The following is a 12,520-nucleotide window of genomic DNA, read 5'->3' as shown; positions in this document are numbered from 1 at the left end:
TGACCTGCGTTCATTTGTTGAAGTGCATTACATTATTCTAGCCACCATAACCTGCCCTTAATACACGATTATTACCGGCCTTCAGAGAAGAAGTAACAACAAGAGCTGAGAAACTATTTGCCCAAATATTTTATGCAAATGCTAGAGACAGCTGAGAGACGCGCTGAGAATAAACCTTCCCTGTAATTAGACTGAACTAGAATTCACTCTACTGTAATGTTCTCAAATTTTCATTGCACATGCAGTACGTAACGGTTCATTGGTGTTTGAAGCCTGGGTCGGTTCGTAGCTTTGAATAGACTTTGGGAACCGCAGTTAATTATTCTGTCAAGTTTTCCGACTCGCCCAGAGGAGCGCATCGCCATCAAACTTAGTTACAGCGGTTCCTTCATTTAGAAAGAAAAAAAAAAGAAGCATTGGTGTTATGATCAAACTTCTCTATTTCCCTGTCAATGATCGCTTACAACGCAAGCTTTGGCAATTAATATCCTTTCTTCGTATGTTTGTTATGTATTCGCTCAACACCGCGCTGTGTAAATTAAGACAGCGATTTGATTTTTTTCTTCTTCATTTACTCATAATATCAAACTAATAAATCAGCCTCCTACATCCTAAAGTAAGCTTCACTAATTATACACAAATGCGTTGCTGAGAGGGAATTTGCTAGGGGACAAATAAGCAGTCTGCCCAATGATATCCCTATGAAGCGAAATACCCGCAAGTCGGCTTCACTACTTTTCGCAGCTGCATTGCTGGGAACACATTTTTAGCAATCATATGAAATTATAATGCTGTAGGGCTTTTTATTTTATTAAATACCTCTTTATGACACCATTTATCCCTAAGTGCGCTAGGCCCAAACCCCCTTAAAGTCGGCTTCACTATTATACACCAATGCAATGGCGAGAAGGCATTTATTTGGGGGATCTTGTGGCCTTTGTGTAATGCCATTTCTTTATAAGGCGGAAGGCAGACACACAGGCGGAAAGTTTTCCCGAGGGGGCACCCCACCCCTCCCCGGGAAATCCCGGAGGGGGCTCGCGCCCACGAGCCCCCCCGTAGGCGGCCGCCTATGGGCAGTCAAGTCCGCTAAAAAATGGAAGGAATTTAAAATAATACCGTTATGGTTTCCTGGTTGCAGCATCCGTATGGTTCCACGCTTAATTTTTAGGTGAAAGATTTGAGGTTTTAAATGCATCAGCGACGCAGGCATATATCTGTAAATGAAAAAAATAATAAAAAAACTGCCATATGGCAGTTTTTTATTATTTTTTAATTTACAGATACTGCTGTCTTAGTTTCTGAGACATAGCAGGAGTGAGTACAGATGTTCAGCACAAAAAACAGCCCAATTCAACAAAATGCATTATTATGTAACTCTTTCTCAAATAGCAGCACCGAGTATGCGGAGACATCCATCAAGTTCATTCCCTAACTCAACAGTCCGTGGAAAAAAGAAAAATTTAAAACAATCAATATTCGACCTGAATGGCACAATATTCAAGGGATCAGATCATCGGGTACAGCGTGCAGAAGGGGCAACAAAAGAAATGGCCGCCAGAACACTTGTACCCGTGTGAACAATTTTATGCAGGAGGATGACGCGGTCACAAGTGCGCCGATGTTCGAGAGACTGCCAAGACAAATCATGCGCATGCGTAGTTGGCGAGAATTGCCAGTTGTAGTGACGAAAAATGAACCTGATTGCCTTTTCTTGCACAGATCCTTATGTAGATATGTCATTTTGTGATGAGGTGACCAAATAACCGATGCATATTTGAGTATAGGCCTGACCAAGGTTTCATATGCCGTCAGTTTGCATTCTTTTGTCGAGCTGCTTAACGTACGTCTGAGATACCAAAGTTTTTGAAGAGCTTTGTTGCAGATTGTTTCAACACAATGCCACTATAAATTGGTTCTTAACGTTGCACCGAGGTACTTATTAGGGTGACGTGTTAGGGTGACGTCATTTGCATAAGTGAAAGAAAGGGGGCGTTTCTTGTTTAAAAAAGTCATCACTACAGTCTTCTCGAAATTGATAGACATTTGCCAGGTCTCACTCCAATTACAGAACAATAAAAAAACGTTATTTAATGCCACCTGATCGTGAGCGTTTGATATAATATTGTAGATGACATCTGCATACACATTTGAAGTTTTACTCCAGTATCACCGAGGATTTCTGTAACGTCGTTTATAAAAATAATGAACAAAACTGGTCCAAGTACTGAGCCTTGAGGCACCCCAGATGTGATCTGTATCTCTCGAGACTTCACGCAGTTAAACGTAACAAATTGGGAGCGTGACCGCAAGTAGTCTGCAATCCAGTTGACCACCCTGCTCTGACGAAAATATGTGCGTAGTTTGTCTAAAAGTTTACCATGGCAAACCAAATCGAAGGCCTTCGAGTAGACAATAAATATAGCATCAAGCTCTCCTCGGTTAAGAGAAGAAGCAATATCGTGTGCGAATTCAAGCAACTGTGTAACAGTAGAATAGCCAGCATGAAAGCTGTGCTGCAATCGGGAAAGAATATTGTTTGCATTTAGGTATTCTACAATGTGTTTGTGAATGATATGCTCTAGAAGTTTAGAGCTGGTGGAAAGTAAAGATATATGCATATAATTGGGTATTATTTGCTTGTTTCCAGATTTAAATACAGGCACGACATCTGCCAATGTCCACAGCTGGGGAACTATTGCAGAGGTTAATAATTTTTTCAGCGTTTAAAGGGCTATACACACTCTACTAAATGACGTCCCCTTCCCCCCCATTCTTAACATGCATTTTCTTGTTGATAAGGAAAGGGGGGAACAGTGAGAATGCTCTCTCAGCCCCTCACCACAGAAAAGAAACGGGCAAGAGCATACCGGAAGTTTAGTTCCAGTCACACTGGTGTCACGCACACATTTGTTAGAAAGAAAATAAAAAGGGTAAATGGGGAAGAACGCCATCATCAAATCATGTGTCAGTGTCAGGTAATTTTCCTCATCGTAAGGAATGCACATCACATCAAGTATGACGTCCTGACAGGCACTAAGATGACAGGCAGCCTCTTGGCCTGCCGTTCTTTCAGTCCAGTGTCTTTGCTTAGACTCCAGTAGGCACCCTGCGCATGCTCATATTACAGCGAAGCTGTTAGCCTTTAGGAGGTCAATTTTTAATGTCGTCGCTGTTCTCACTAATTAAAAAAAATCCTTAGAGATTGAAGTGAAAAGTTGCAATGTACGCACTTTTAAAATCTTTTTCTGATCCTGCTATGGAAACTGTCACAGCCTACGGGAATCAAGCGCGCGCTAAGTGTTTCTTTGTTCTATTTTGACCGGTTAGAGCTGTTTCGACGTGATCTTGTCAGAGTCATCATTGACTCAAAACATTATAACTGCCTTCAGTTTGCTATTCTGTACCAGATGACTTTCGTTACCATTCCACTGAACATGAAGAACTTCATGCGAAAGCACTTTGTGCAAGTGAGACTAGAGCGAGACCGTACCACGTGGTTATCGTCGCTGTAATGTAATAAATTTTACATCATCATCATCATGTGTAGTGCTTTTACAACAGCTTCACTGAACATCCACTTTCACAAGCCTGGGAAGAGAAGCCAATTATTTTTTAGTATTACGGCTATGCACAACCCAAAAGGAACTCTTGGCAGCATAAGGTGCGATTGTGATTTTAGCCCCAAACTTCAAATCCAGTGCCAAGGCAAAAACTGGGAAACAGTGAACACCCTTGAATTAATTCATACCAGCGGGCAAATGCCCCAGCTCTAAATACCAGCATTTCTGTATTTTGCTTGAATTAGAACTACAGCTGCCGCAGTTAGGAACTTAATTCAATACCTCAGCAGCAGAATGCCTTAGCCACTGCAACAGGTCGAGAGACATGCCTTTGAGCCCCAAATCCACAGAGCAAGTGCTGTGCTAGCACCAAAGAGCCTATTTGTGCTCATATGTTAACACCTCAATTTGATTTCCCCAAAGCGTAATGTATGCCACACTCCAGAGGAGAATTCGTCCGTACATCCTACGTCACTAGGTCCCTCTACCACAGCCTTGTTTATTAGTTTTCTGTTAAATATTCAGGAAAGCTTTAGTCCCACAAAGTCCAAATTATCGAGGTTTTCGTGCAACATGCACAGATTTGTATATGCTCGTGGTCATTAAATCTGGTTTCAAGAAGCAACTTTGCAGGTGCCAAGAATTGTTGTTTAAGGGGCACAAAATTAGAGATTGAGAGGGAAGACAAGAGAACACTTTACCAATTTTTCAGTCTTGTGGAGTTTTAAATTTGGCATTTGGACTCCTCAGATCACAGGCCAACTTGCCCATAGCCCAATGAACTGTGACAGTTCATATTACATTACTGAAGCATTGTGAACAAATGTCCCAAAGTGAAGCTTAGGCTCATTAAAAACACAATTTTATAATTTTAGCAGAAACTTTTCTACCTTCAAGTTAACCCAAGCATAAAAGAAAATCTAAGGAATGCATTTGCGTGGTTATGCTTACTTCAATGAATGAAAACCAGACCAGAATGAAAACTTAGCAACAATTTTCACACGCAGGTGCAAAATCTTATTGTGACTGGCAAATACAGTACCCTGCGAACTCACGTCAACATGAAGGGGACATTCAAGGCACGCCTGCGGTGCCTCAACCTCTGTGCCGAAATAACCATAAGCCACAACAACCCAAGATTGGAGGCCCTAGAGGTCAGTTCAGTTTGGTATTTGCCCAAGAATTCCTTCCTGCACGCACTTAAATGGGACCGCCAACACAAAATACAAGTTTGGTGCAGCGAAAAGGCTATAGTGTCCTCCTGGTAACAATCAATGCCAATTTTAAGGCAAACTTCAAACAATTATTATAGATACAGTAGAATCTCATTAAGACGAACTCGAAGGGGCCGTGAAACTGTGTTTGTAATATCAGAAACTCGTTTTAAGTGGAGGTTTTTTGCATTGTGGATGTTACAAGAGAGCAAAAGTGTTGTTTGTCTTAACCATAGAGTTTGCTTTAACTGGAGTCTACTGTAATAAGGAAAACTGATGAAATAGTGGCGACTCACCAGCCACTCCCTCGCCCTGCCCTGATAACGTCACAGCGACTTGTTTGGGAGACTTACAGCCACTGACAAAAGCCCCCGCCAAGTAACACGATTGAAGTATGGCCTTGGTTGCATTTCTTCGCACAGATTAATCGCTAGCATTAAGTAAAAGCACTATAACTATGTATTCTAACATGATAGTGTTATTAAGCTCATTTTTCGATTTCGCTGTGGCTCCCAGCCATCCGCTATCAGCCGTGTTTATCAGGCGTGTACGGAAATATGTCACCGCTGCCACCCGGAAGCTACGACCGAGGCAACGATATTCGAGGGCTCCGCCGAATTGTAATGTGGCGCAACGGCAACTCAAGTTTGGAAAGGTGGACAATGCTACACCAGCAGATACGAAAAAAAGGACACGTGTTTTCTTCAGGTGCCGTGCCTGCGCAGTGAAGTTTGTTCTATGTCGATTCAGTGGTAGCATGCTCGGCAGACACGATTGCCAGTTGTGCCAGCAACTTACGTCACCACACCAAAGCGTGTTTCCACCAGAAGATAAAAAAATATAAACTTTTAGTAATTCATCCGCCGAAGCTACACATAGGAGACGAGGTGCACCGTAGTGGAAGTCTCCGGAATAATTTACACCACCGTAGGAACTTTAATGTGTGCTGAAATCTCGACACAATGGTGTTATTGAGAAACCGGCGCTGTGGCCAGGAATCAAACCCACATCCTTGGGCTCAGCAGCGCCACACCTAACCCACTGAGCCACTGCGGCATGTTTTCTGCCGGAACTTATGCCGGCACCAACATTGGGTGACCTAACTAAAACAGGGGGAAAAGGATGAATGCTAGCCTCTCAGAAATCAAGGAAAGCATATACCGTGGCCTAATTAAAAATCACCCTAAAAATAAGTACAGATGTCCTCCAAGAAAAACGTCACGTAAGAAGGCTCATTGTGGCTCTGGAGACAAGCGGTAGTGCCAAACTCACAACCGCCAAAAAAAATCTTTAACCAAAATCTTCAACCAATTTTTAACCAATAAACAAAACGCCCAACCAAGAGAAAAGCAAGAAAAAGAGAAGAAGGGCCGGTAAGACTCATGCAGTCACTGATCATGAGGCGAATATTCCAGACTTTATGGTACCACAAATTTAACTGCACTAAAGAAAGTGATAGGAACACTACCATCAGGACAGCATCCCAGCAAACCATAAAACATCTTGTGGATGTCCATTCAATGTAACTTCCCTGATATCCAATGTGCAGAGGATATTCGTGAACGCCCACGTTATGTCCACAGGATATTCAGGCGATGTCCCTATTGCCTCGGAATAGACATCCACAAATACTTTCGTCTGGATATCCACAGGATGTCCTTAAAATTCATGGAAACTTTCCGTGGACATTTCACAGATATCCGGACGACATCAAATAATGTCCATTTGATGCCATGTGGAGGCATTCTCAGGACCTTATACTATTATTATATAACTATTTATATATTATTATTAGTGACATGAAACCATCCCCAATTTTTATTGCAAAGAAAAATGGTATTTATTTCAAAATCATTTCAATATCCACCAGATGAACCTTGCTGGAAGTTCAAGACCTAGAAAACATTAAAAAAATAAAAAACAGCACAAGTTAAACGCTTGTTAAATAGCTATTATTGAAACAGCTGCTTACACCATTCTGCCTATTGAAAGAGTGACAGGCTAAAAGAAAATTGCAATCAACCGGGCGGGTCAGATACTTTACATACAAACTCACCATCAACAGGCGTGCATATATGAATCGTTTCTTAACTGTGCAGCTAAAATGAGACAAGAGAAAAAACACAGCAAAGATTTCGGCTTTTGAATAAAAACAGTGCCAAATAAACAATGTGATTCAACTTGAAGCCGTGCAAAACTTAAGCAAAGAATAAACTTTAAATGTAATAAACCAACAAAAGATTTTAAATAAAAGTTATCATGAAGTTAAACAGAACACCAGAGAAAATAGGAGCTGCCAGAATACCTAAGAAGCAGGCCGGAAAAGCAAAGGTTTAGTCTACTATACTGCATGCTAAAATATTACGCAAAAGAAGGCACGTGCTTGGATTCATGTTCACGTCTTCTGTAAATTTGCTTCTGAGAAGTTGGGCCGCCAGTTGAAATCTTGTGTTTGATCCTGAAATCATGTTTCTTCAGCAGAAAGAGCGGCAGCAAACTTCGCAGCAGCGGCGGCAGAATATACATTTGAAGAAAGGGAAAAGGAACGAAATGCTAGGTACCCTTCTTGGAATGGCAGAATCTGGAGAAAACGCTAGTTGTCCTGCAAGAAAATGTCGTATATATCTTGGTTAGCTTCAGCTTATTGCTGACATTATGATAGTTTCTTACCTGCTACTGCAGACGTTGATCAAGGGGCTGGGATGAAGTTTTTGTGATGTATTCCTGGCAGTCTCAGATGGAAAACTGGAAGAAAATACCAAGCAGTAATTTGGAGTCGCGAGTAGCATCACAATCGCAAAGAAGAAATACCTTGAACAGAGATAGAAGTATACGGCCGGGTCCTTGAAGTGAAGCCGATCGGTGATCTGAGAACCGTGTGGTACAGCCGAAGACAGGAACCGAACACAGCCGTCGATTTCCCGTCTCTTGAGACGCGAAGTCCTTCGAGCAGTTCAGTACGAGACAATTGTGGTCACAACAGGCGAGCAAAGAGCGAGTGTGCGACCGAAAAGCGCGGGAACCACGGGAACCCAGCTCCCCGTCGGAGAGGGCGAGGATGGTTTCCTCCGGTCCTCCTCCTGCTCCACCGCCGCCGCTTTTGTCAGACGATACGCCAAGCAAGTACGGAGATGCTGCGCTCGGGAAGGGGGGGGGGGTTGTGGCGAATGCACGGCACTTGCTTCGCGCCCTCTCCGACACCCCGGCATACAACCCCCCCACCCCCCCCCCCCTCCTCGCCCACTCTATACAAGTGGAAAAAACGCGGCCGAGCTTTCTCGCGCAAACCCTGCCGCAGCCCAAAACGAAGAATCTGACGCCAAGCGCGCGCCCGCTCCCTCCTTCCCCCCGAGCACGGCTTTTGAAGCGTTTGAAGCTCCTTTCATGGCGGCCGAGCTCGTGTGGGCCATTCAAAATGCAAAAAGAAAAAGTGCGCCCGGGGCTGACGGCATCACATACCAGGACATCGGAAACGTAGCCGAGAGGCAGCGCTCGCGCCATCTTGACTTTGCAACTTCCACTGGTCTTCCGACACCCTCCCTGCTCAATTTGGCCTCCAACTTGTCTCTCCCGTCCTAAAAAAGAACAAATCTCCCAAACTTTTCTCCTCTTTTCGTCCTATTTCACTTACGAGCGCTGCCTCCAAAATTCTCGAATCAATGGCGCTCGCACGCCTCGAATTACCAGTATGTGCGAATCTGCAACTTGAACCCTGAGCAGCAGACAAGTTTTTGCCGCCAGCGCAGTGCCATGGATTCAATTGCTGACCTTGTCTCTGCACTATAAAACGCGAAAGCTACCAAAAACCATGGCCTTTGTCGTCCTTTTGGACATTCGCAAAGCCTTCGACTGCTTACCCAACGAGGGTATTCACGATGCAGTAAAACGCTGCAAAATTACGCGGCCGTAACCCTCATCTTAAAGACTGGACGAGGCCCGCCACTCCCTCGCGCAAGAACTAAACAAACAACACCCAGACGCGTGAGTTGCATCATGCAATGCGCCTGCTCGCATCCAAAGCATCAAATTTGGGTGACAAGAGTCCTGCCTACTCAGCGGGCTCCATACTGGTTCCGTACTCATGCAGGCTGCGTACCAGTGCTCGGAGAAAATGAGAAATGAGAAAATCAACAGTCCCGCTTGTTCTTCATCCGCATAAATCAAGCAGCCTAAAATATAGAATGCAATTCCCGAATCAAACAGAAAGGCAACCAGATTTCGCTCAAATTCGAAATCAAAAAACTACCCGCTCTTCATTTAAAATATTAGTTAGAAACAGGCCAGAAAATATTTCGAAGCTTAAGGAAAGACGGGGATGAGGGGTGATTTGAACTAAGACACACTTTGTGTGGCTGGGGCCCCATATGTACACCGCGTTATGAATGCGAATTCTCAGTGTAAGGAAAAATGTAACTTTGTGGACATCCTAGCAATATCGCGTAATGATGTTATACTAACACACCTGCAGTGATATCGCATGGATGTCCGCAAGCAGATGATCTTGGGTGAAACATTGTATGGACATCACATGAATGTCCTGAAATGACATTGGATATTGTGACCATTTGTGGATATCCTATGGACTTTCGTGGTTTGCTGGGATATGAGGCAGTCCTCAACCTTGCAATTTCACTAACAATGGCTGGACCACCAGGGTAACAGAATGGACATGCATAGACGTGTCTTGAAGAAGGGAAAGACCATTTACTTGATGGAGGGAAAAAACAATATTCGGAGCAAAGAATGGACTCGGGAAGTGCAGGAGAGGAGCGGGTGAAGGTTAATGGGAGAGGCCTTCACCTTGCAGTCGTCCTTAATAGGATGTTTAGTGATAACGGCGACGAATATGTCCTTAACTTGTGTCGTCCTAATTTATTTCAAGAAATCGGAGAAACTATTCTGCGAGTACCAAGAGAGCAGATGGCAATACACACTCTGGGGAGGGGGCATCACATAGAAGACAGGCACCCCACCCCCCCCCATTTGAAAAGAAACTACTGCCCACCATGATAGACCAGTCACCGTTCCAGTGACTACGCGTAAAAGCTCTTCTGTACCAAAACTATGGATCCAACTGTACACAGGAAGAGGTGATATGGCAGGATGAAGTTCATTCGGGGAAAGTTCCAAAATCATGAGGCCACAGTATACACCGACTCCGAGTTGCACGAAAGCACGAGGCTGCAATTGTCGTCGTTAACTACTCTGGAAATCTTTGTGCCTGAATTGCCCTCCAACATACAGGTAGAAAGAAGTGAGATGTGGAAGTTGGAGCCAGGAGCCACGCGAAACTGCTCAACCTCGGCCAGTGTAGCTCACGCTACAAAAACATTGTACTGTTTAACTCAGGCAGAATGCCTAAGCGCTTCGGTAAGATATTCCCATCCACAATGCAAAAAGCTAACAACCTCACCTGGACACCCGGACACAATGGTCTGGAAGAGAACAACACACTGACCAAGAGGCACAAGAACTTACATACCATGCTCCTTGTAACCATGAATACCACACTGCCCTCCGCAAAAAACGTTAAGAACTGATCCTCATCCTATGCCTAGATAACTCGGAATGTGGAGCCAATTTTATACCCGACCACCTGTAATTTCTGTCCCTTATCCGACACCCTATACCATCAATTATGGGAGTTTCGACAAACCCCAGGTCTACCCCCCCAAGCCTACCCCCTCTTACGAGCAATGGGTGGCCTGCAAGAAAAGTCTGGACCCTAAGACCCAGCGCGTACTGGTGAAGAGGGCCTAGACTGCGTGCTAAGGCCATGACATCTCGAACTAGGGATGCCCCCCATCGGGCGGGTGCCGCTGCAGCAGCACCAGCACTCGTAAAATAAACATTTATTCCTCCTTCTCCTATGCCTTGGTACACGGTCTTTCCCCCTGGCTGCAACGAGGTCTTAATGCTGAAGAATCACAAACTCTCTGGACGAAAAACCAACACAATTTTCTGCAAATCTATGTGCGTCAAGGTATTCGGTAGAAACATCATACATTAACTCTGCTAAAACCGGGGAAACATCCCCTTTCTTGTGTGTATCCTAGCCATGTTCAAGGGTATGGTCAAAGGAGAACAACTCGAGCATAACATATTCCACTCCTTCGAGACATGGAAGGCAGCTTTCACCAGCTCATTACGTCAAGGTCAGCGCGAGCTGATTAAGAGGGCAAGGGAAAGAGGTGGTGTATCTGGTTTCCAGTCTTCAGGTTCCACCCTTGAGCTCCCTGTCATCTCTTTACCCTGCTTTCCTAAACCACAACTATTTCTTCCTGAACAAAGATCTTCACTCTCTCGCTCTCTTTCTCTACCTCACACTATCTATTCGTAAAAAGCAAAATTGTTCGCCCGGACAAGAAATCACAGAACAAACATTTTGAAACACTTACACCGACGCCTCCTAGCGTGAACAGAACGACACCTCGCATTCACAACCTTTCACGCTCACATTTTAATCCACAGAAGTGCAGAGAGCCTTTGTCTTTCCTGGGCCACAGCGATTAAAAACCCTATTTCCTAATCTTTCTCTCTTCGATGACCTTTAGTGCTCGTAAAGCATTGACTGGAAATGCAGCATCTGTGTGCGAAAACGCTCTGTGGGAATCGAAGTATCGCCATCGCATCTTACATCTTCGGATACAAACCTAGATGTCTGCGCAACTTTTTTGGTATATCCTCTATGACATCACTCCTGAATTTGCATAGATTCAGGTTTGAAAGTTTGTCAACATTTCTCACCTTTTTGTGGTGAAAGCAATGTCCTTTGGGTCCAGAATGGGGTGGAGCAAGTTACTACAGGCTATTTCTTTCACATCAGACGAGAGTATTTTGGCTTCATGCTTCCTTTAAGCTTTATACACCCGAGGCCTGCACTGAAAGTTGTGTGGCATGTAGCTGTGCTTCCAAGCCAGTGCAACATGCGTGTTTCTGCAAAGGCTGCCAGATCGTGTGCACACCGTTTCATCAAGCCATTTCGTTGCATGCAGGTAGTAAAGATGGAAGGATTCATGCTCAAGTCTGCAGCAGGCATGACGGTTTTCATGAACTGGGTGCTGCTCGCCATGATCGACAGCTTCATCAACCGCAACCAGGCGCGACTCTTCAGAGGCATCAGAGAGGCCACGTGGAAAGCCTTTGTAACGCACGTGATGAGCGCCCTCCCTCGGCTAGATGTGAGGTACACCACAAGAAAACCCACAACCCGCAATGAAAGCCAGAAATGATCAAAAATACACTTCTTGTCAGAGTGCTGTGGTGTATCGAAATATGTTATCATAAACAAAGATGCAGGGTTACGGCACGCAATGTTTCTTCAAATGAGAACAAGGGTAAAAAAGGCTCTTTTCCAGCAACATAACGCCGATTCCGGAAAAGCATCAGGTAAGTGGAACACGAGGTTGTTTTCACTTGCCTGCTGCCATCCTGAAACTTATAATGAATCTTTCATCAGGCCAATATCCGTATGTGACCAGCACAAAGCAACGCATCAGCCTCAACACAACCAACATCAAGCAGAGCAGGAAGCCAAGACAGTTGGAAGTTGCAAAAGTACGAGTGTCGGAAAAGCACAGTACCATGCTACTGTAAACCAACGTTATTTTAAGAACAGCGCATGTAACAGTCACTCCCTCTGCTTAGCTCTTCGATCAGGCACTATTGAGTGCACTATAGATAACTTAAAAATGTCACATTGCCACAGCTTGCAGCACAATGCACATCAATGCATTGCACAAC

The 12,520-nt window shown here is 44.3% G+C and overlaps 1 protein-coding gene across 1 annotated transcript; it reads left to right on the top strand.

Annotated features, from left to right (window-relative positions):
* Positions 1-2,506: 2,506 nt before the first annotated feature.
* On the top strand, positions 2,507-12,193 carry LOC144160550 (uncharacterized). Its single transcript, XM_077691812.1, has 2 exons — positions 2,507-4,717; positions 11,773-12,193. Exons 1-2 carry the CDS (start codon positions 4,625-4,627, stop codon positions 12,007-12,009), a joined length of 330 nt encoding a protein of 109 aa, XP_077547938.1. The 5' UTR covers positions 2,507-4,624; the 3' UTR covers positions 12,010-12,193.
* The last annotated feature ends 327 nt before the right edge of the window (positions 12,194-12,520 follow it).

The sequence above is a fragment of the Haemaphysalis longicornis genome, unplaced genomic scaffold, assembly GCF_048455015.1.
Source record: "Haemaphysalis longicornis isolate Haplotype H1 unplaced genomic scaffold, Haemaphysalis longicornis Haplotype H1 scaffold_1052, whole genome shotgun sequence".
Lineage (NCBI taxonomy): Eukaryota > Metazoa > Arthropoda > Arachnida > Ixodida > Ixodidae > Haemaphysalis > Haemaphysalis longicornis.
The sequence above is the reverse complement of the archived record's forward strand: the minus strand, read 5'-3'. Positions and strand labels throughout refer to the sequence as shown.

Bases quoted from the DNA above. Each gene is read 5' to 3' on its own strand.
- LOC144160550 (XM_077691812.1), top strand. From the start codon at position 4,625: ATGAAGGGGACATTCAAGGCACGCCTGCGGTGCCTCAACCTCTGTGCC. The intron at 4,718-11,772 runs GTCAGTTCAGTT...CGTTGCATGCAG, and splicing joins CAAGATTGGAGGCCCTAGAG to GTAGTAAAGATGGAAGGATT.